Source organism: Borostomias antarcticus (assembly GCF_949987555.1).
Source record: "Borostomias antarcticus genome assembly, chromosome: 14".
Classification (NCBI taxonomy): Eukaryota; Metazoa; Chordata; class Actinopteri; order Stomiiformes; family Stomiidae; genus Borostomias; species Borostomias antarcticus.
Window position 1 is genome coordinate 23,266,705 of NC_140247.1, and position 23,526 is coordinate 23,290,230.

Here is a 23,526-nt window from a genome sequence, read left to right on the forward strand (position 1 = left end):
CCCCTGCAGTCCGGCTACATCTGCTCTCAAACACCAGCGCGTGCACACACACACACACACACACACACACACATACAGGAGTGCGGTGGAAGAGAATTATGCATACATGCATCAATCAGCACCACACACACACACACACATATACTGTACACTACACACATACACTAGTGTGTCACTTATGGTTCCACTATCACACAGCTGGTCCCACTAAGCCTCTTAATCACCTGCTGCACAGCATCTGCTTTTAGCCTGGCTCACACACACACCCCCACACACACACACACCCCCCCACACACACACACAAATACACACCCTCACATGCCTATGAGCAAGCATGGCCCACTTTAACTGATACTGTATACTTTAACTGACGCGGATGCTGAAACAGCAACCCAGAGTAGCCTACAGTGAAATGACACAAAAAAACACACAAGCATTTATTTTTCTTCAAAACGTTGTTTTATTACAGAAAATGATTCGGCTTTGAACATACTGTTCTTAAAGAGGTACATTCACATCGGAGGGTTCAGAGTCCCGAGGCTGGGGACCGGGTTTGGGGTGCGGGGGGGGCTGATGGAGGACTGCCCTGGTGCAGGGTGAGGTGCCCGCTTGTGCCCGCCTCCACCTCCAGGCAGCCCCCGCACGCCCGCGCCGACCTGACCTGGGTGACCCGGCCGGTCTTTGCACAATCACGCAGCCTCGGGCGCACTTTTGTTTTGTGTGGACGTTTTGGATTTTTTTTTTCGTACAAAAATGTGGTGGCTGAAAAAAAGGGTTGCATTAAAAATACAATTGATTCTTTATTTTTAGTCAGGCAAAACATGAGAATCCCAGAATGTATATATAAGCTTTGAAAAAAGCATCTCTGATGTTTTAAAGGTTTGTTTTTTCTTCCAACAATGCAGACTGTCCCTCCGCCCCCTGTGGTGTGGTGTGGTATGGCATGGTGGCGACCAGGCGTTGGCATCCACGTGCCACTCTGAGCACAGCCCAGACTCAGCTCTCTCTTGGCTTTAGTGTTTCAAAAGGAAACGGTTTCTAAGAACTCCCCACAAATGCCATGTAGCCTCCTGCCATGTAGCCTACTGCCATGTAGCCTACTGCCATGTAGCCTACTGCAGCTGACGCTCTCAACCCCCTGGCCAGCGGGATCTCTTAAAAGGCAAGAGAAATAGAGCCCATGTTCTCTCTGAATGGGGGTGGATGGCATGTTGATGATGGTTTACATTCTCAATACCGCTTGGCATGGGAGCTCAGTTAGTCTGCCCACGGACGGAGAGAGGGAGTGAGGGAGGGGGGGAGAGAGAGAGAGGGAGAGAGAGAGACAATACATCCTAGTGACATACTAGGGTTCTACTAGCCATGTGTAATTACTCTGAGGAAGGAATCTAGTTTCAACGCCAGACCAATGAGAGTTCTTTCGCTTATACACTATATGTAAGCTACGCTAACTACATTACTGCAGATCTCTCTATGGGTCTGGGACAAAAATCTGGTGCTCAAATCCTGGCAATTCATTAGTTTCGCAGAAATCCCTCCGACACCAATCAGTAACAACTTTCGCAATCAGGCACTCCCACCCATACATATGCCCCGCCCATCTAACCTGGGCTAGCGTCTCTCATTGGCTGCTATGACCTGTCACTTTTTCAATTTTCAACCGTCGATACGCCCTCAGAACACCAGCCTGGGCAGCGAAGTGGCACAGACTCTGTTATCTAGTATGTGGAGCGCAGCGACTCAACGTATTTGAGTCTGGAGAGAGACTAGAAGGAATCACACAAATCAACAAGTAGTAATCATCTTCTTATCTAAGGTACAAGTGAGGCGCCAATATGGCATCAACTCTAAGTGACGACCTGCTCAGTTAGCTCCCCTCCAAGCACACGTACTGCTGGTCTCCCAGCGGGTCATCACTGATCTCTAACCAGCGCTCATTCTGTCTGCCTGGTCCTTTTCCTCCGGCTAGCTGGCCAGGGGTCAGCGTGGAGGGAGAGTCTGGGGGGCGGGGGGGGGTTGGGACTCGCCTGGTTGTGTGTGCGTATGAGAGAGAAGGACATTATGGCACGAGCACACATCTGTCTGATATACAACACAAAGGCAAAACTGAACTGGCACAAGCTGACCCATTCTCCACCGATAAAAAAGATTTATGTCATAAAAATATAACATTTGCGAGTAAAATTACACACGTAACAATAAATATGTCAAATCAATTTGACAAAACAAAACAAAAAAACACCAAAAAAAAAATCTTCCCGTATATATATAGTATCTAAAAGCGATTCAAATCATGGCATGTAGAAATGGAATGTATGAAGCACTAACATAACCCTCAACGTCAAGGAGTGGACACAGACGGCTAAAAGTCCCACCTGCTCCCTTCCAATAGGCTGCCTGGGGTCAGCTGGGACGGAAGAGCCTCACAGTGGCGTAACCATGGTGATGGGGGGGGGGTTCTGCAGCTGGCAACCTAAGTCACAGCCCACCTTCTGACAGACGACTAACTATTAATGGGACAAAAACACCCCAGTATAGGCTTTTAGTGCATGTGCGCATTTGTGAGTGTGTGTGCGGTCGTAGATAAGCGTGTGTGTTTTAAATGAGTGCGTGTGAGGTCGTAGATGTGTCTGTGTTTACATGAGTGTGTGTGTGTGTGTGTGTGTGTGTGTGTGTGTGTGTGTGCTTAGGCATATCTCAATGTGCCTCTGTGACCACCTGCTCAAAGGGGAGGTCTGGTTCTGAAAACCACAGGTTCTATCTACAGTGTTCAGGTAGTCCTGTTCTACTCTGTGTGTCTCAAACGTTCCACACTGGCTCTCGTTCCCATCCTGTACTATTGTGCTGTTGGACACATGAATGACAAACTCACACCAACACAATCCTACAATCCTATTCACACACACACAGACACAGACAAGCAGACAGACATGCAGACACAAACGCAGACACACACGAAAACACACACACGAAGACACACACGAAGACACACACACGAGGACACACAGACGCTATGCATTCTTCACTCTTGTTCAGACAAATTTGGATTTTGCATTTTTGTCATCAAGAATTTTTTGGCTTCAGCAAAGTTATTGCGACTTCTAAACTATATATATACAGCAAATATATTAATTTTCTCACTCCAATTGGGATTTCATAAATTATCACTGAGGTCGGAAGATTTAGGTCATGCTCCAATCACAGAGCTGCATCTCATAAGAACGGTAGGAACGTCAGCTGTAACGCTGTCTGTCGCCCGCATCTGATTAAACTCTCACTCATACACGCAGGACTAAAACGCTAACAGTCACACACGTATGTACACACACTTTTTGGGGAGATGGTGTCAAGGTTCTCTATACTGCCCCATCTCTGTATTAAATGCACTTGAGTTCCATTGCAAACATACTTCAGTAACGAGCTAAGCTAATGACGGTCTCTCTTCGGTAACATCAACGAGCTAAGCTAATGACGGTCTCTCTTCAGTAACATTAACGAGCTAAGCTAATGACGGTCTCTCTTCAGTAACATTAACGAGCTAAGCTAATGACGGTCTCTCTGCTCTGAACTGAACAGGAATCATAACGTGTAACTGAGGAACTAAGATTTGGACCTGGGACAGTGGAATCATTGTTCAGAGGAAAAAAACATTATCTTACGTCTTATCTTTTTTCCCAATAAACCTTGCAGAAAAGAAACGTGAACAGCAACGTCAACAACAACAACGGTGGAATGTGAGTTCGTGGAGCCTCCCGTCATGCAGATGAATCATTCTTGGGAACGGTGCAGGTGCGAGCGGCGTCAGAACACAGCTCAGCCCGGTGGACTACTCACAAGGCAGCCATGGATGCATTCGCTTCGGTCCTAAAGCTGAGTATAAAACCAGGAAGGAGAGGAGGGAGGAAGGGTGTGAACGGAACTCAGCTGCTGGAAGTCATGCCCGTCCTCTGAGGAGCCTGTTGAGGAGCCTGGTAGAAAAAGGGGGTCAGGTGCTGGGGGGGGGGGGGTTTAGCACTGCAGGCATGCGGAGAGGAGGGGGGGGGGGGGGGGCGGAGAAGGAGGGGGCAGGCATGGATACGGCACCAGCAGCTCAACACGCCGCCGGACTCAAGCCCCCCCCCCCCTTCCCAGTCTCTCTGGGGTGCTTTTATCTTCTTTCTTTTTTTTCCCTCCGTTTTCTTTTTGTTTCCGATCAGGCAAGATAGCGGGCAGCGTTTTCTGGGTTCCTGGGAGGAGGCGGGGCACCGGGTTCGGGTCTTCCTCCCTGACCCTTCACTCCCGCTCCTTCAGGTGCTTGTAGGAGAGTGGCGTGACAGTGGCGATCTGGAGACGACACACACACACGCACACACGCACACACGCACACACGCACACACGCACACACGCACGCACACACACACACACACACACACACACACACAGACACAGACAGTCAGTCAGTCAGTCCCTCCACCCCTCCGCACCGCCCCACTACCCCTCCGTCCAATAGGAGACGACAAGACAGTCAGTAGCAGCCACTACAACAGCAGGAAATGTCCCACAGAATCAACAAGCGTGATTGACCACAAACCTCCCCCCCCCCAGAGTAGGAACCGATTAGACCCGTGTACCGAGGCCGGGAGGAGAGGGGGAGAGGGCGGACAGGTGAGGCAGACCTGGTCACTGTGTGGGCTTTTTACCTGGACGTCTGTAGGAGGGAGTCGTCTGACCGCTAGGGAGAATAGAGAAGCAGGTTAAACAATGGAGGGAAGCGTGGCAAGCGTGCTGCACTGAGATCCCATCACACCCGGAGCCCCATAGCTCCGCCCACAGCTCCTCCCACAGCTCCGCCCACAGCGGCCGAGGGATGAGGCGGCAGCATTCCACATGGCGTTAGGGGGAGGGGGGGCGGGGCATGCAGTGAGCTGAGCCCCGCGCGCACAGAGCGTTACCGGCAAATGAAACACACACACACACACGCGCACACACACTCACACACACACTCACACACACGCACACACACGCACGCACACACGCACGCACACACACACGCACACACACACGCACACACACACGCACACACGGCGCCAGCTGTGACACGGGGCTCAGAACATGCAGTGGGGTCACAAAGACACGACCGCAGCCAATGAATATTTAACGTAGTAAAAAAAACACAAAAAACACAGAAAACCGGTAGAAGCCCCACAAACACACCAACAGTCACACACCCAACACGCACGCGCGCACGCACACGCGCGCACACACACACACACACACACACACACACACACACACACACACACACACACACACACACACACACACACACACACACACACACACAATCTTTCTTCCTCTGATGTCATACATAGTTATCCCAGACTTATAGTGGGGTTTCACTTGTACTGTCAAAGGAAGATAACAGAAGGTAACATTGTGTTGAAGTAACGGTGACAGCGAGGGCATGTTGGGTCGGGCGTCTCGTGGGAGGCTGAGAACATTCACCTTTCACACTGGCTCCACCCCTCAGGGACGCACTGGCTCCACCCCTCACCCTCTACAGGGACGCACTGGCTCCACCCCTCACCCTCTACACTGGCTCCACCCCTCACCCTCTACACTGGCTCCACCCCTCACCCTCTACAGGGACGCACTGGCTCCACCCCTCACCCTCTACAGGGACGCACTGGCTCCACCCCTCACCCTCTACAGGGACGCACTGGCTCCACCCCTCACCCTCTACAGGGACGCACTGGCTCCACCCCTCACCCTCTACAGGGACGCACTGGCTCCACCCCTCACCCTCTACAGGGACGCACTGGCTCCACCCCTCACCCTCTACAGGGACGCCATGAACACATGACCGTAATCCCTGGAGTCCACTCTTCGTCTAGATCTCTAAGATCGGTGCCTTGATTGGGAAAGCTAAATCCTAGCACGGCGTTATGCAGGCCCGACAAATCAGGTCAAACGGACCTCGGCCGTCGGTCGAAACTACGAGGAAGCCATGATGATGAGAAAGTATTTTCAGCCAACCAGTGAGAGCTCGGTACGAGGCAGGTGGAGAGCCTGCTACGGGAAGTCTGGGTCTGCGGTGGATGCCGATAGGCTGGTTCTAGAGAGAGACAGAGCACCACACACTGCATGTGGGGGGCGGGGGGTGGTCGCTAAATTCTTGTTACAGTTAGGTGTGTGTATGTGTGTGTGGGGTGGGTAGGGGGGAGTGGTCCTGAAGATGTAGGCTGCTGGAGGGGGATTGTTTTGTCTCTGGGTTATTTGATTGGCTTAGCCGGGCCCTGGGCCAGGGTGGAGGTGGGTCTGGTACTGGTACCTGGTCATAGGACAGTATTGGACTCGTCTGAAAAGGTTCTCATGAGCAGGGGCCGGGCGGAGGACCGGGGACACGGGGAGCCCCTCACCTCGCTCAACTCTACCGGATCCTTCTGGAAGGGTGAGGAGGCAAGAGACACTAATGACACCTCTGTGCTGACACACACACACACACACACACACACACTAACAGTGATCTCATTAGCATTTAGACACACGCACGCACACGCAAGCGCACACACACACACACATCTCGGCAGTGGCCCACTGCGTCGGGCTGGTCCGGGGTGGGTGGGGTTGATGGCGGCAGTCTGAGCACACATGCGGGTCACACACACACACACGTGTGTTTTAGCGTGCTGCATTCACCTGGGTGGTCGTGCAGAGACAGAAGGCACAGGAGGAGCACAGCTGTGGGATACGCTGGGGTCTGACTGGCTGGCTGACTGACTGACTGACTGGAGACTGACTGACTGGAGACTGACTGACTGACTAATTGACTGACTAATTGACTGACTAATTGACTGACTAATTGACTGACTAATTGACTGACTAATTGACTGACTAATTGACTGACTGACTGGACCGACCCAGCCAGATCACAAACACATTATTGACAGTGTCTTGTCCTTGTACGTTAACCTGACACAAACATAACAGCCTAGACGTGGAGCGCTAGAACCAAACACAAACATAACATACCACTCAGCCTAGACAGGGAGCGCTAGAACCCTTGTAACTCACTAGAACCCTGATCACGGGAGCTCTCTGAGTGATACTGAGGGGGACAGAATTACAGGAGGGAGGGATGAGGAGGGAAACTAAGCAGAGGGGGATAAGAGACAAACATGGCAACCCAGTAGAAAGAGGGAGGGGGGGGGGGTAGAAGGTAGGAACAGGCAGAGACCTCAGTCACTCCAGGAGAAGCTGTGAGTGCTGGTTGTCTGCGACAGCATGAAGATTGTGGAGGTCCCCGAGGAAGGAAGGCGCTGCTTCATCTGAGAGGTCGAGTGGCGGGAGAGAGAGACGAAGAGAACAGAGAGGGATGGAGAGAGAACATAAGAGGGTGACACACAGAGAGAGAGAGAGAGAGAGAGAGAGAGGAAGAGAACAGAGAGGGATGGAGAGAGAACATAAGAGGGTGACACAGAGAGAGAGAGAGAGAGAGAGAGAGAGAGGAAGAGAACAGAGAGGGATGGAGAGAGAACATAAGAGGGTGACACACAGAGAGAGAGAGAGAGAGAGAGAGAGAGAGAGGAAGAGAACAGAGAGGGATGAAGAGAGAACATAAGAGGGTGACACACAGAGAGAGAGAGAGAGAGAGAGAGAGAGAGAGAGAGAAAGAGAACAGAGAGGGATGGAGAGAGAACATAAGAGGGTGACACACAGAGAGAGAGAGAGAGAGAGGAGTGTGAGAGCGAAAACGAGTCAGAGGGAAGGGGGATCGAAAAGGCTGCAGATTAGCGGAAGCAGGAGTTAAAAGGGGCGGGTCTTTTATTGAGGTTGTTCTTGATTGACAGCTCTCTTGACAGAGAGGCAGGTTGTAGATCCAAACCCTTTCCCTCCTCGTACAGCATTCCCTCAACGATGGGCCCTCTTAACCCTGCCAGCGCTAGCGCTGACCGCTCTCTAGTAAAGACATGACTGACTAGCCTAGATGACCGTTCTCTAGTAAAGACATGACTGACTAGCCTAGATGACCGTTCTCTAGTAAAGACATGACTGACTAGCCTAGATGACCGTTCCTGATGCGGGGTGCCCGAGCTCGTTAGGGTCCCGGGGAGCTCGTTAGGGTCCCGGGGAGCTCGTTAGGGTCCCGGGGAGCTCGTTGAATGACAGGGAGTGTCTGAGAGCCGCTGGAGGGGAGATAATTGGAGGGTTCCTCTGGTCTGATGTGCAGCCGCCATGTCAGCAGTGGCCACTGAAGGACACCCGGGGGTCTGATTAGAACGGTCCACTTCCACGGACAACGTGGCCGCCATGAAGCGGAAAACAAGCAAGGTGTCGACATGAACGGACACACCCTCCTTGCTGTCCTAGGAACGAGGCCACCCCCTTACTGAGGTGACAATTACTGAGGTGACCCACAAACGGCTATCCTGCAACAGAATGTCAGCGGCAAAATAATCAACTTTACGGGAGATATGAACTTGTTTTTCAAACACGATGTTTGTATGATGCCTGTGTGTGCAGGTGTGTGTCTGTGTGCGAGTGAGATTTTATGTGTATACCTGTCAGTATCTGTGTGTGTGTGTGTGTGTGTACCTGTGGAGCGTGGTGTGTGTGTGTGTGTGTATGTGTGTGTGTACCTGTGGAGCATGGTGTATATGTGTGTGTGTGAGTGTGTGTATGTGTACCTGTGGAACGTGGTGTGTGTGTGTGTGTGCATACTTGTGGACCGTGGTGTGTGTGTGAGTGTGTGTGTGTGTGTGTGTGTACCTGTGGAGCATGGTGTGTGTGAGAGTGTGTGTGTGTACATGTGGAGCATATGTGTGTGTGTGTATGTGTACCTGTGGAGCGTGTTGTGTGTGTGTGTGTGTGTGTGTGTGTGTGTGTACCTGTGGAGCGTGGTGTGTGTGTGTGTGTGTGTGTACCTGTGGAGCGTGTTGTGTGTACCTGTGGAGCGTGTTGTGTGTACCTGTAGAGCGTGGTGTGTGTGTGTGTGTGTGTGTGTGTACAAGTACCTGTGAAGCGTGGTGTGTGTGTGTGTGTACCTGTGGAGCGTGGTGTGTGTGTGTGTGTGTGTGTGTGTACCTGTGGAGTGTGTGTGTGTGTGTGTGTACCTGTGGAGCGTGGTGTGTGTGTGTGTGTGTGTGTACCTGTGGAGCGTGGTGTGTGTGTGTGTGTGTGTGTGTACCTGTGGAGTGTGTGTGTGTGTGTGTGTACCTGTGGAGCGTGGTGCGTGTGTGTGTGTGTGTGTGTACCTGTGGAGCGTGGTGTGTGTGTGTGTGTGTGTACCTGGGGAGCGTGGTGTGTGTGTGTGTGTGTACCTGGGGAGCGTGGTGTGTGTGTGTGTGTGTACCTGGGGAGCGTGGTGTGTGTGTGTGTTCCTGGGGAGCGTGGTGTGTGTGTGTGTGTGTGTGTGTACCTGGGGAGCGTGGTGTGTGTGTGTGTGTGTGTGTGTGTGTGTGTGTACCTGGGGAGCGTGGTGTGTGTGTGTGTGTGTGTGTACCTGGGGAGCGTGGTGTGTGTGTGTGTGTGTGTGTGTGTGTGTGTGTGTGTACCTGGGGAGCGTGGGGGCCTCGGGGCTTGCGGAGGACGTTGAACAGGATGTCAGGCAGGAGACTGAGGAGGATGAGCAGGATGATGAGCAGCCAGGCCGACACGGAGCTCAGCATGGTGGCAAACACAAAGTACAGACGCTGCTGCCTCAGGAAGGGCCTGGAGGAGGAGAGGAGAGAGGAGAGGAGGAGAGAGGAGAGGAGGAGAGAGGAGGAAAGAGGTGGAGAGGAGGGGAGGAGAGAGGGGTTTACACGGGCCAATGACCACTAACCTTGGTCGTACGTATGAAGTTATTCTCCCTCCTCAGCTAAATCCTCCCCTAACTAAAATGAGCAACCCAGGCACTGAAGAGCTGAGGGTGAAGGAGACAGAGCTGAGGGTGAAGGAGACAGAGCGGAGGGTGAAGGAGACAGAGCGGAGGGTGAAGGAGACGGAGCGGAGGGGGAAGGAGACAGAGCTGAGGGGGAAGGAGAGGGAGCTGAGGGCGAAGGAGACGGAGCTGAGGGTGAAGGAGACAGAGCTGAGGGTGAAGGAGACGGAGCTGAGGGTGAAGGAGACGGAGCTGAGGGTGAAGGAGACGGAGCTGAGGGTGAAGGAGACAGAGCGGAGGGTGAAGGAGACGGAGCTGAGGGTGAAGGAGACGGAGCGGAGGGTGAAGGAGACGGAGCGGAGGGTGAAGGAGACGGAGCTGAGGGTGAAGGAGACAGAGCTGAGGGTGAAGGAGACGGAGCTGAGGGTGAAGGAGACGGAGCTGAGGGTGAAGGAGACGGAGCTGAGGGTGAAGGAGACGGAGCGGAGGGTGAAGGAGAGGGAGCTGAGGGTGAAGGAGACGGAGCGGAGGGTGAAGGAGACGGAGCGGAGGGTGAAGGAGACGGAGCGGAGGGTGAAGGAGACGGAGCTGAGGGTGAAGGAGACGGAGCTGAGGGTGAAGGAGACAGAGCTGCGGGTGAAGGAGACAGAGCGGAGGGTGAAGGAGAGGGAGCTGAGGGTGAAGGAGACAGAGCTGAGGGTGAAGGAGACGGAGCGGAGGGTGAAGGAGACAGAGCCGAGGGTGAAGGAGACGGAGCGGAGGGTGAAGGAGACAGAGCTGAGGGTGAAGGAGACGGAGCGGAGGGTGAAGGAGACGGAGCTGAGGGGGAAGGAGACAGAGTTGAGGGTGAAGGAGACAGAGCGGAGGGGGAAGGAGACAGAGCTGAGGGGGAAGGAGACGGAGCTGAGGGTGAAGGAGACAGAGTTGAGGGGGAAGGAGACAGAGTTGAGGGGGAAGGAGACAGAGCGGAGGGTGAAGGAGACGGAGCGGAGGGTGAAGGAGACGGAGCTGAGGGTGAAGGAGACGGAGCGGAGGGTGAAGGAGACGGAGCTGAGGGTGAAGGAGACAGAGCTGAGGGTGAAGGAGACGGAGCGGAGGGTGAAGGAGACAGAGCGGAGGGTGAAGGAGACAGAGCGGAGGGTGAAGGAGACGGAGCGAAGGGGGAAGGAGACGGAGCGGAGGGGGAAGGAGACAGAGCGGAGGGGGAAGGAGACAGAGCTGAGGGTGAAGGAGACAGAGCGGAGGGTGAAGGAGACAGAGCGGAGGGTGAAGGAGACAGAGCTGAGGGTGAAGGAGACAGAGCGGAGGGTGAAGGAGACGGAGCTGAGGGTGAAGGAGACAGAGCGGAGGGTGAAGGAGACGGAGCGGAGGGTGAAGGAGACGGAGCTGAGGGTGAAGGAGACAGAGCTGAGGGTGAAGGAGACGGAGCTGAGGGTGAAGGAGACGGAGCGGAGGGTGAAGGAGACGGAGCGGAGGGTGAAGGAGACGGAGCTGAGGGTGAAGGAGACAGAGCTGGTCCTCACCAGATGATGCCCCCCCAGAAGAAGCTGAAGAACACGTAGAAGGCCAGCGAGCCCCAGATCACAAAGTGGTTGATCCAGGTCCAGTGGCGTGTGTCCAGGGCCAGCTGCAACCAGAGAATGACAAGAGAGACGTTGACGAGCGCCGAATTTCCTTCCCGGCACACAGAGAGGCTCTTGCGGGATCTCAATTCAACCGGTTCACCTTGAGCGTGACGGTGAAGACGAGGACGGTGAACACGATCGTTCCGTACGACCAATTCCCGAACACCTGAGGGTGAAAGAGACAGATGAGGCTGAGCTATTCATAGAGCTGGTTTCGGCTGACTCGGCACGGGGGGCGGGAACGGGTGGGGGGGGGTGGGGAGCGTGAAGGTGGAGGTGTGGCGGACTCACCTGGCCGTTGTCCTGCAGGGCGGGGTTACTGAACAGAAAGCGGGCCCCGAAGAAGAAAAGCAGGCCCTGGCAGGCCCCTAGCACGGTCCAGTAGAGGAAGGGGCACCAGCGCAGCATGGCGTTCTTCGCTATCGCCCTGGAGGAGAATGGGGAGGACAGGGAGAGGACGGGGAGAGGACAGAGAGAGAGCGAGACATGTCCAGAAGCAGCCGGGGAGGGGCTCAAAATACAAGGTGCACAGCGGAGACCGCAAAACTCTCCGGAACTCTCCGAGGGCAGGTCTCTGGCCGTGGACGTTGGCAGAGCTGCAGTCGCCGGGTCCTACCTGTAGAGGGTGGGGTTGTCCAGCAGGGCCTCCATGCAGATGTGCTGCTCCAGAAGGCTGTAGGCCAGGATGGGCATGGAGGTGAAGCAGATGTTGTACATCGTCAGATAGGCGGCGTCGTACAGGGGCTGGGAGGAGGAGGAGGAGAAGAAGAGAGGAGGAGGGAGAAAGGAGGGGAGGGAGGGGCGAGGAGAAGAGAGGAGGAGGAGGGAGAGAGGGAGGGAGGGGGGAGAAGAGAGGAGAGGAGGAGGGAGAGAGGGTGGGAGGGGGAGAAGAGGAGAAGAGAGGGAGGGAGGGGGGAGGAGAGGAGGAGGGAAGGCGGGAGGAGGAGAGGAGGAGGAGGAGGGAGGGAGCGGGGGAAGGAGAAGAGAGGAGGAGGAGGAGGGAGGGATGGTACACCCAGGGGTTAATAACGGAGGATGACGTCCTCCTTACAAACACACGCGGATGTGCACGGACACACTAATGGGGCAGCGATATGGCAGCGTGTCAGAGGGCTGATTTTGCCTCCGGCGTGTTGCTGCGTGATCACACGCACAGACACATCATCTGATATATATACACCCTGTCAGGCCTACCTGAGCGCTGGGTTTCTGGACTGTGGAGCTACCTCTAGGCTAGCGTGTGTATCAGTGTCAAGCTACCTCTAGGCTAGCGTGTGTATCAGTGTCAAGCTACCTCTAGGCTAGCGTGTGTATCAGTGTCAAGCTACCTCTAGGCTAGCGTGTGTATCAGTGTGTAGTGGGAACGTTAAGAGAGCTAGCCACGTGCCAGTCCAATGCATAATACATCACAATAAGATGCGCTTGATACAAAAAGATAAGGTTACTAAACGTCAAGTGTTGGTCTTCATTAACATTGCTGTGTGTGGTAGTTCTGGGTCATATACATGCATGGCGTGGGCTTGTGGAGGAGGGTGGTCAGTGTGGAACATACTCTGGACCCTTCGTGTTCAAGAGCGTCTTTTGAACCACAGTGGGGGGGTCTGCGGGCTGTACTCACCTGCTGCGAATATCCACAGAAGAACTGGTACAAGAACTGAGGTAAGATGAAGCAGAGATTCTACACAGAAAATAGAGAGAGAGAAAGAGAGAGAGAGAGAGAGAGAGAGAAAGAGAGAGAGAGAGAGAGAGAGAGAGAGAGAGAGAGAGGGAGAAAGAGAGTGAGTGAGTGAGCAATAGCTGGAGGTTAATGTCATAAAAACGTAATGGTTGGTCTTCACATGCTTGGCGCTTTGGTGTCTGAGATCAAATGTACACGAGCAAGTTGCTTGGTGGACATCAACGGGGGCCAACTGCCATTACACACGATCCTCATCTACTGCTCTCTGTGAAGCTCCAACACAGGCTCCAAGATCTGACAAGACCTTAGCCCAGCGTGACGTCTATAGAGTGCCTAAGCGGAAGCAGGAGGAGAAAACCGCCATGGGAGCTTAAATCAGAAAAAATCTCAATGGTAGGCTAGTGAACGGCGTGAAAAAAAATATTTCTTGATCTCGATTGAATTGTGCCATGACCATCACATATGTTTGTCAATTTAAAACATTAATTTTACTAATCTCGGTTAACTCGCAAGTTAGATAATATTAGCTAGCCGACATTACACTTGTTTAATACTCACTAAAACCTTGTAAAGGCGATCTCTTAGGCCAGCTCTTACAGAACTGACTAACTCTCCTTTCACATTCCTGCAGCTCTCAACATGGCCAGACTAATAGTGATTTTCACCTCTTTTAATAATTTTAAACTCGTTCTGGAATAGCTGCTTTACAGTATTATGACAAACTGCGACTTTGTTGACTTGCAAAATTATGTTTTAAATTGACAAACATCATATGTGATGGTCGTGGCACAATTTAAACGGGATCAAGAAATTATTTGTTTATCGCCGTTGACTACCATAAATATTTTTTCTGAATTAAGCTCCCATGGGATGTCTCTTCCTGCTTCCACTTAGCCACTCTATTAATAACGACACTTCGGTCGCTACACAGAGGGGCTTTCAAAGATGCGACTTCCCGAATCCGGGATCTCCATGCAGCCTCCCGGAGTGCCCCCTACCTTGTAGAAGAAGTACTGCACCAGGTGGGCGATGCGGACATAGTAGAGGTGTCCGTGGACCAGTAGCAGCTTCTTCAGGTGCTTGAGTTTGGGGATGGCGTAGTCGCTGTTCCTCACCGCCTGGCGACCCTCCTTACCCTTTATACCTGTTGGCGGGTAGGCCGGGGACGCACAAATTAATTCATATTATGACATTATACTGTATGAATTGTCGATTATCACTGCCTCGATGGCTTCGGCAGTCTGCTAGTGTCCTGTGTGTGTGCGTGGTGCTTCTAACCGATGCCGACGTGTGCTTCCAGGATCATGCTGACGTCATTGGCCCCGTCCCCTATGGAGAGGGTGATCGGACTGCCTTTGGAGTTCTTCACCAGCTTCACTATCTACAGAGGAGGGAGGGATGGAGAGATGGAGACCCAGTTCAGCTCTGCATGACTCCTGCACTGTGGAACACGAGCTCTGAGCCCCATGGTTGGAGTGGAGCCTACTCTGCACGCGTATTGTCCGGTACCTGGGCTTTCTGCAGGGGCGCCATGCGGCAGCAGAGCACTGCCGTGCAGTTCTGGCAGATCTGGAGGAACAGGCTCTTGTAACGACTGGAGTTGGAGTCCGAGGACGAGTTGAGCACCAGAGACAGAGTGGCCCCGTCGATGATGAAGCCATAGTCATCGGCGGCCGACGACCAGCTCCTGGACAACAGAGTAGAGAAGGACTACTACTTTAGTAATTGGTATTATCATTATTATTCTGCAGTGGAAGTCTATGGCAGCACCTATAACCGACTGGCTGCTTTTTATGAAACTTTGCACAATGGTAGAGGATCATATGAAGAGGCCATGGAGCAAATCTTCAATCGATTGGCCAAAGGGGAGGCCCTATAGCAACCGATTTTGGACAGGCATATCTCATGCCTTGTTTGATCTAGGTTGATGAAACTTGGCACACATATGCTTAACCACATGAAGAACAAATGTACTTCTGGTTATGTAGATTTTCCTCCTTTTTGAAAAAAGCGTAAAATCTATCTCCTCCTGGAAAGTTTGGCCAATATAGGGACCAATATTGAAAACAAAAGTTTTAAAAGTAAAAAAAATAAAGTAAAAAAGCCAATAAATATTGCGGAGGGCATGGCTTTTCACATTAAGGTGTATGACTTCTGAAAGGTTTAACGAAACACCACAAAACTTTGTAGGCATTATTGGCCCGATCAAACAAAATGGAGGCGCTAGAAAGCTAGTTTCCTGTTAACATGTAGGCCTCACCGCCAGGCCGATTTTCCCGAAACATACATACAACATACATACAACTTAGCTAACAGTTAGCTTGTTGTCTTTTCAATGCTGGCTAACGTCAGCTAATGATCTGACTGTGGATTCAGATGATCAGAATGATTAAATTAGTTGTACGTCCAGTACGTCCAGTTGTATCAATAAATTATTAACAATAGATTACAGATATTCAATAAACAATATAAAATAAAATAAAAATAATAGTCCACTCCTAGCCTATAGTGAATCATAACCCAGAGAAGAAACAACTGCTTTAGGAAAATAAGACAGGACAATTAATATTAATAGAATTAAAATTAATAGAAGCAGTAATGTAGGTCCCCATCTCTTAACAAATATACCTTTTTGGAGCTGCAAGATATATGTTATCTGCTCCATCTGGTAGATATCCCACACCTTTTGTCAGCAGGTCTGGTTTCATCCTTTTAATACTGATACACTTCAGTGCAGCATTAAGTAAGATTCCTAAAATATACATCTTAGACCTCCCTCCTAGACCCTCAGGTAGTTCTCCTAGTAGCGCCACCACAGGATCAAGTAGTATATCCAGCTGGAACACTTCTTGAAGAGCGTCAAATACCTCCTTCCAAAAGACACATTGCTTGGGGCAGAGCCAGAATATGTGAGTGTGATATCCAATATAAAATAAAATATCAATTTATCCAACTTATCAAAAGTAAATTTCGGGACTTCCATAGGTAACATCTGAAATAAATAAAGCAGCCTGGGCAAGACATTCATATGTATACTTTCAATCTGGCCTAGTAGAGATAGGGAAATGAGTTCCTTCAGGTGTGGTATTGTTGTTCCTGGTTCTGTCAGATATAGCATCACATCATCTGCATAAAGTGATAGTTTATGCCACTCCCCAGTCATTTCAATTTCCTTTAGCATCTTTAATGAGCTGTGCTAGCATGGCAAACAGGAGGGGGGAGAGAGAACATCATTGCCTGCATCCACGTTCCAATGCAAATCTCTCTGAACCCATTAACCTTGACAGCAGCCTGTGGATTTGAGTAAAGTGTTCGTACCAAATTAATGAAATTAGGTCCAAATTTAAACCGTTTTAATGTTTGAAACAGGTGTTGCCATGATACATGATCAAAGGCCTTTTGGACATACAATAATATGATTATTGCTTCTTTTTCCTTATAGGACATTATGTTAATAATCTTCTAATGTTACCCCCATAGTATCTTCCAGTGATAAAACCTGTCTGATCAGGATGGATTATTTGGGTGATAATCCTACTGACCCGTCTTGCCAAAAATTGCTGTTAGAATACCTAACGGGCCGCTCACACGCTTGCGTTTGATGCGTCAACATTGACGGATGCCATTCACTTTCAATGGCTGCAGCCGAATGGCATTCTGGTTCCGTTGTTGTCCCGGTGCGTTGCGTTGCCTGCGTTGCTAGCGTCGAAAGTTGAGAAATGTTCAACTTTCAGATGCGTTGCTGGAGCTGCCGACCAATCAGATGTCTTGACGGAGAAAGACGTCATCGCAAGGCGGGATTTTCACATTTTTCGATACCAAGATGGAGGACAATCGCTGTTTGTTTGCACGTTCACGTTGCCTCAACCACAATGCATAGACGATCGCCACACGTTCGACCAGATTAGCATCCATGACAGCACTAAACGACAAGCCGGGTGGGTTTTCAAAATAGTGCGCGTGTTTTTGGTAATGTGACATACGTTGGGGTGACTAGTTCAAGGAGATCAAATCATATTTAGACCAGTATGGTCCTTTAATTTCCCATTCCTCTATTGGCTCATGTCATTCCTTGGCCGCTGATTCTGTTCAGTCAATTTTATGTATTTTAGAAATGTTGCAATTTCTATATCCTCAGAACACGTGTCTGAGTTGTTATACAGGGATTGATTATCATTAATTCAAAGGAAGATCAGCTTTGAATCGTAAAATTATTTTTTTCAACCCAGCGCTTATAACAAGCTAATGCGCTTAAAATTGGCTAAAATGCAAACAATTCCTGTAGTGCCCCCGTGGTCAAATGGGGTTCATATTGCTTGTATGAGTACTGTAGGTTATGGCATGTTCTACGACTTTGGAATTGGGACACAACATTTTAATTCAATTTTGATGGCGATATAAGCGTGTTTGTGCAAAGCCACCCCAATCGCGCTTTAATCATATTTTCAATGATGACATACCTGAAATGTGGATATGGCGTGTTTGGACTTGTTACCTTCAATGCGTTCGTTGTGCTTGTTCTCCGTTATTGCTGCTTGCAGCTATTTGTTTTATTTTTATGTATCGATACTATACCGCGTAAAATGGGTACAGAATAATGGAAAAAACTATCACAATGTATTTCTGCATAGATTTCATTACACAGCCTGACCCCCAACCCTGGTCCAGTACCGACCTGGTGACCCCGGCCTTGACTGGAGGGGCGTCCTGCACCGCCTTCTTGTGGTACTCCAGCAGCAGCTCGTGCAGGCGCTCCTCGCGCTTCCTCCCACTGTCCTCCAGGGTGCGCACCGTCAGCTCCAACAGCTCCGTGCCCCGCTGGAACAGACGGCAGGCGTAGCACGTGGACTTCGCCGTCTCCATCTTGTCCCCCGTCAGGACCCATACCTTCATCCCGGCCCCCTGAAGCGCCTCCATGGTCTCCGCTGCCTCCTCCTGCAGCCTGGCAAAGGGGGGGGAGAGAGACCTTTTCACCTTTTCATTTACTCCTCTACTTCATGTGGATCTTTGCTTATTCATTTATGTATTTATTTAACATGAAATTTCATACATTTGATTTTGTATTATTGTATTGTTTAATTGTCTCTCTATGACCCATTTAATTGTTAGCTTACTTAATTATTTTCTCGTGTCGTTACTGAATTGTATTATCCTTGATGCTTTGGCAATATTGTTCACCTGACATTCATGCCAATAAAGCATACGGAATTGAATAGAAAATTGAGAGAGAGTGAGTGACGGAGAGAGGGGTGGGGTGAGGGAGAGAGTGAGATAGTTATGGCACAATGATATACTGTAGAAAGAGAGAGCGAGAGAGAGGGTGAGGGAGAGATAGTTATGGGACAATGACACACTGTAGAAGAGAGAGGGAGAGAGAGGGTGAGGGAGAAATAGTTTTGGGACAATGATATACTGTAGTAGGAAGAGAGAGAGAGAGAGAGAGGGAGGAAAATAATCTGCAATGTGACGTCACTCGGAACAGCTCGACCTGTTCTGGGGCCTGCAGGAGGTATGAGTCATGACTGACAGGAGGTGGGTGTCCCTTCTTAGCCCCTCTCTGGCGGGAGAGGGCTTGTTTTACCAGTATGACATCACACACCAGAGTGTTTTTAACCTATTTTCTGTCAGTGCACCCACCCACCTACAGACACACACACGCGCACACACACAGACACACCTGTCCTCCACAGCGGTGGCGCCTATGAGACTCATGCCAGTTTCCACCTGGTTGTAGACGGCCATGAGCTTCTCCTCGCGGTCCTGCAGGGCCAGCCGGGCGTCCCTCAGGCCGGCGTCTGCCTGGGCGTACTCATCTACGCTCAGCTGCTTGTAGGCCACACACAGAGTCCTGTAGCCCTCCTGGAAGAATGTAACACACGCGCACACACACACAAACACAGAGTGACACATGTTACCAACACGGACGTAACTGCCAAAGGGGACACAGAGGTGATACCTTTCTTTTGGGTGGTGAGTGTAAGAAAAAAACCAAAGATATTTCAATCAGGAAGTGTGAAAGAGCGGTGGAGTCTTGGTTCTCTAAAGGATCTCTGTTCCAAGGCACGTCTGAGTCAGATGATTTTGTACTTCTATGCTAGCTAAGCCTAATACTGTTTAAACTCTAACACTCTTTTAATATGTATGTACCCTAGGAATTTTTAAGTTGTTAAGACTCACCTCTTCTCATTGGCATTCAATTCGAGTTGAACTAGAACCCCTCAACATCATTTTAATGTATTGTATTATTATTATGATTTTGATTGTTTATTTTTTTAATATCTGTTTTGGTGTTTCTGTTCAGCACCATGGTTGTTTTAAATGTGTTATACAAATAAAGTTTGACTTGACTGAATATGTATGCTCTCCCGGGGGACTCGCCGGCAATACGTGGTTTGGTGACCTCTGGAAAAGGTTGAAAGTGGACCTTGTGTTGTGGACACAAGTGGACACTCCCCTTGTTCTCTGTAAAGCGCATTGTGTTGCCTCTGTGTATGAAATGCGCTATACAAATAAAGCTTTGATTGATTGATTGTGTTGTTATGGCCAAATCCTAGCCTGAAAGAAGTTAAATTGAGTGTTTCAATAGCTGTTCCATTACACCAACGCATGGATCATAAGTGGGGTTTTGGGGTCTACGACATGGAAACATCTGGTCAGATCCGAGCACACGTGTTGTTAGACTGCAGCATGGCTGACCAGATGTAAAGGGACCACATGAGATGATGTGGCCATACGTAAAGACGGTAGAGTTAGTGGAGCAGGTGAAGATGCGTGTGCGTGCGCGCGTGCGTGTGTTAGGGCTGCACAATAATCGTGCTTTAATCGTAATCGCAATTATGACCTCCGCAATTAAGGCCGCAATTAATGCAATTCATTCCATTTTGCATTGAGTGTGCTGGGGGCATTCCCGACGAATCATGGGACGTTAATGCTGAGAGCAATTTCACTGATAGACAGATAGTAGAAAGACAGCATACATGTCACTGATAGACAGATAGCAGAAAGACAGCACGTGTCACGGATAGACAGATAGTAGATGGACAGCTTACATTTCTCAGATTTTTGTTCTTTCTTTATATTTGAAGATGGCACCACAAAAAATGTATATAAAATGTGAAACATTAATCACACTTAATAATGGCAATTACATTATCAGGCAAATAATTGCAGTTATTCAATTTTTGTCATAATCGTGCAGCCGTAGTGTGTGTGTGTGTGTGCCCCACCGTGGCGTTGCGTTCCACGTGTAGACGTATCCTCTCCACCTCATCCTGCCTGACCCGGGGGAAGATGGACGAGTCAGCCCCTTTACAGAACAGGAACGTGTCACCTGAGCACACACACACACACATGCACACACACACACGCGCACACGCACACACACAGGTCAGGGGCCAGCAGCAAACAGGGGACAAACAGGAAACGGACAGAGAGTAATCCCATGCCCACCTGATTTCGATCGGACGATCACACTCATACGCCTTCTCACAGGGTCAAAGTTCAACACATGGAGCAGCTCATACCTTCAAGGAGAAAAGGAGGAGGTCGACATTAAAGCTCAATGAGAACTTTTTAATGGTTCATTATTCACCTTTACTTGCTATTAGTTTATGAATTGGCCTGAGCAAGACCCCAAAAATCATTTTCATGACATGATACTGCATGAGACCCTGTGAATTTATTATTTTAGAATGTCGGTGTACTGGCTAGCACACTGGCGGGAAATCTTGTGGTGGAAACGGAAGTGACACGTTTTGCTCGTCACAATATCAGGAAGACAACAAACACTTCACCCAGAGAAAAGAAATCTACGTGCACATAAAAGAAAGAAGACCGGTATTTGCCTGCATTGAAGCCATCCTTCCAGAAAGTAGCTACAATCTTCCAATCCAGTCTGCGCCACGGGCGTTTGTTATCATTTTTTTCCCATCATTACAGCAAGTGAGTGGGGGATTGTAGGATTGACTACAGTCAATGGAGTGGGGAACTGTGGTTCTTAAAACTTTATCACGACCTGAAGGGCTGCCAAAGTGCCGAGTTATCTCATGTAGCTTTAATGTAAATAAACAGGAACTTCATAAAAACTACAACAGCAGCAAAAATAGATCCTATATGAGAGACAAACATTAAGACACTGCTGGAATGTGTGCTTACACTTCAACATCGTTGTTCCTGTTGAGGATTTTCATGTTCTTGCTCTCCAGACCCAAGAATGTGAAACCGTACCTGCAGGGGGCGACACAGCCCCAGCAGAGTGAGCAAATCCAGAGGAGAGAGACGCTACAAGAGTCCCTCACAATATTCCTCTGACTGATCAGCCGAACAACAACACAGTTACATTTACAATTTAAACGGCAAAGCGGTCGAACTGATCGATCGGTGGACCCCGTCTCTTACTTCATGGCGCCCTTGACCAACGCCACCTCGTCCGGCGAGGAGGCGATGAAGCCCCTCTGCTCCTCCTCCGGCCAGACCGCCTCCCCATCCGGCCCCAGCCCGTCCGCCTGGTCCGCGGCGCCGTCCGCCTGGTCCGCGGCACCGCCCCCCTGGCCCCGCCCCCCCGCCGTCGGCTCCTTCACCTGCACCGTGTGACACAGGCACAGCGCCCGCAGGAAGAGCTCCTCCTTCTCCTGGGGGGGTGAAAAAAAAAAAACACAAAAAAACACGCCGTCACGGGAAGGGTTAACGGCCGACGCCGTCGACATGTTCCCGGGGGGGAGGGAGGGGGGCGGGGCCGGGGGAGCGAGAGCGAACGTGTACAGACACGTCTGACTGGACGGGAGATTATGTGACATGCCTGGCATTCTATGACATGACATGCCTGAGACAGTTATGCAGCTCAACCTGTTGTCCTCAAACCACCTCCTGAGCGAGCGTGTGAGCGCGTTGGGGGAGAGGGAGGGGGAGGCGACCTGGCACATGTGACGTCCATGTGTTTGGTATGATTGGCTGGAGGGGCGAGATGAGGATTAGAGAGGCACCCGGGCAGAAGGGGGGACAGAAGGAGAGCCCACCCTGCCAGCCTTCTGCTGCAGCTTGCTCACGGGCCCGTCCACCACGCAGAAGCCGTCCAGCTCCGTGTCCGCGTCGCGGTATTTGTACTGGAAGCCGTCGATGCAGCACTCGATGAACTCCATGTTGTTCTGGGTCAGCGTGCCCGTCTTGTCCGTGAACACGTACTCCACCTAGAGGGCGCGCGGGGAAACTGCGTCAGACTCTTTCTCCATAAAAGCCATGAAAATTTAAAAAAAAAAAACACTTGGGTAATTGACAAGCACGAACAATAAGGAACTGTGTAATTAAACCGACAGAACTACGTTGCATGAATCAGTTTAACGAACCGTCACCTTTAATTTAAGTAATCATCTGGCGAACCGAGCGTGCCTGATGTACGACTTTGAATTGGAGGGGCAGTAAAAAAAAAAAAAAAAGAGGGATTCAGGGAGGCAAAGCTTATTAAGTCAGAGTTAAGTGAATTAGAGTTTCAAGCTCAGTCGTTTGTGTTGAGGGAGGCGTAAGGGTGGACTAACGAGCAGGCTAACACATGCATGACTTTTTTTTTACTTTTTTACTGCTGACCCAGCAACGGTGGACTGGTGTTATGCCAGGACCTCAAGCCCGGTCAGATCAGTAATCCCTCTAAACCATGGATAGAAGCCTACTTTAAGAATTTAAAAGTCCAAAACAGAGTGCGGACCCCCCCCGTCCCCCACCCCACCTGCCCCAGCTCCTCGTTGAGGTCGGAGGTGTTGACCAGCGCCCCCTCCTGGATCTCGGGGTCGTAGAAGTCCTTGTCCCAGGCGATGAAGAAGGAGCCGAGAAACTTCTGCATCTCCACCGTCACGTACATGGAGACCGGGATGATGAAGTTGAACAGCACCATGAACGACAGGAAGTCCGTGAACATCTTCAGGTACTGGGACGGAGGAGGGGAAACAACATAAAACACACACACACATCTTTAAAAAATTAATAATAAAAAAAAAAAACCCCGCTCCAAGAAAATTTCAGACATATCTCAGACTTAAGTCACACTAGCACTGCCTGACGGCCTGCAATCTCCCGGTGGGATCTGGGAGCTATGCGTGATCTGCGCGTGTGCCCGTACCAGATTGGTGTCCTTCTCCCCCTGGGTCTTCTGGTTGTACCAGGGCTCGTCCTGGCCCGGCGTGCTCTGCCACAAGTACTTGAGCGTGGTGCACACCAGGGCCTTGCTCACCAGGATGGTCAGGTACACCAGCAGGAAGGCGTTGATGGACCTGGCGGGGTCAGAGGTCACAGCCGTTAGCGACGCCCCCCAGTCATCCCCCACTAATGACAACTTGAAAAACGTTGTCTGCGTCTGGCCGTGGGAACTTTGTTCTTTATTTCTTTGTCCGCCG

General features: G+C 50.6%; 1 protein-coding gene across 1 annotated transcript in view; it reads right to left on the reverse strand.

The window, feature by feature from the left end:
• Positions 1-6,314: 6,314 nt before the first annotated feature.
• The window catches only part of atp11c (ATPase phospholipid transporting 11C (ATP11C blood group)), a gene marked incomplete at its 3' end in the record, with an annotated part of 42,473 nt that continues 25,261 nt past the window's right edge, over positions 6,315-23,526 (reverse strand). Inside the window, exons 11-29 of the mRNA XM_084449281.1 lie at positions 23,253-23,403; positions 22,863-23,060; positions 22,159-22,329; positions 21,542-21,774; positions 21,299-21,370; positions 20,594-20,667; positions 20,371-20,474; positions 18,822-19,003; positions 17,820-18,086; positions 14,654-14,831; positions 14,423-14,525; positions 14,143-14,288; positions 13,085-13,144; positions 12,083-12,210; positions 11,758-11,893; positions 11,567-11,632; positions 11,365-11,468; positions 9,534-9,690; positions 6,315-6,422 (exon numbers count right to left, since the gene is read on the reverse strand). Coding sequence (XP_084305407.1) covers positions 6,315-6,422; positions 9,534-9,690; positions 11,365-11,468; positions 11,567-11,632; positions 11,758-11,893; positions 12,083-12,210; positions 13,085-13,144; positions 14,143-14,288; positions 14,423-14,525; positions 14,654-14,831; positions 17,820-18,086; positions 18,822-19,003; positions 20,371-20,474; positions 20,594-20,667; positions 21,299-21,370; positions 21,542-21,774; positions 22,159-22,329; positions 22,863-23,060; positions 23,253-23,403 — 2,638 coding nt within the window. The remainder of the gene's footprint in view (positions 6,423-9,533; positions 9,691-11,364; positions 11,469-11,566; positions 11,633-11,757; positions 11,894-12,082; positions 12,211-13,084; positions 13,145-14,142; positions 14,289-14,422; positions 14,526-14,653; positions 14,832-17,819; positions 18,087-18,821; positions 19,004-20,370; positions 20,475-20,593; positions 20,668-21,298; positions 21,371-21,541; positions 21,775-22,158; positions 22,330-22,862; positions 23,061-23,252; positions 23,404-23,526) is intronic.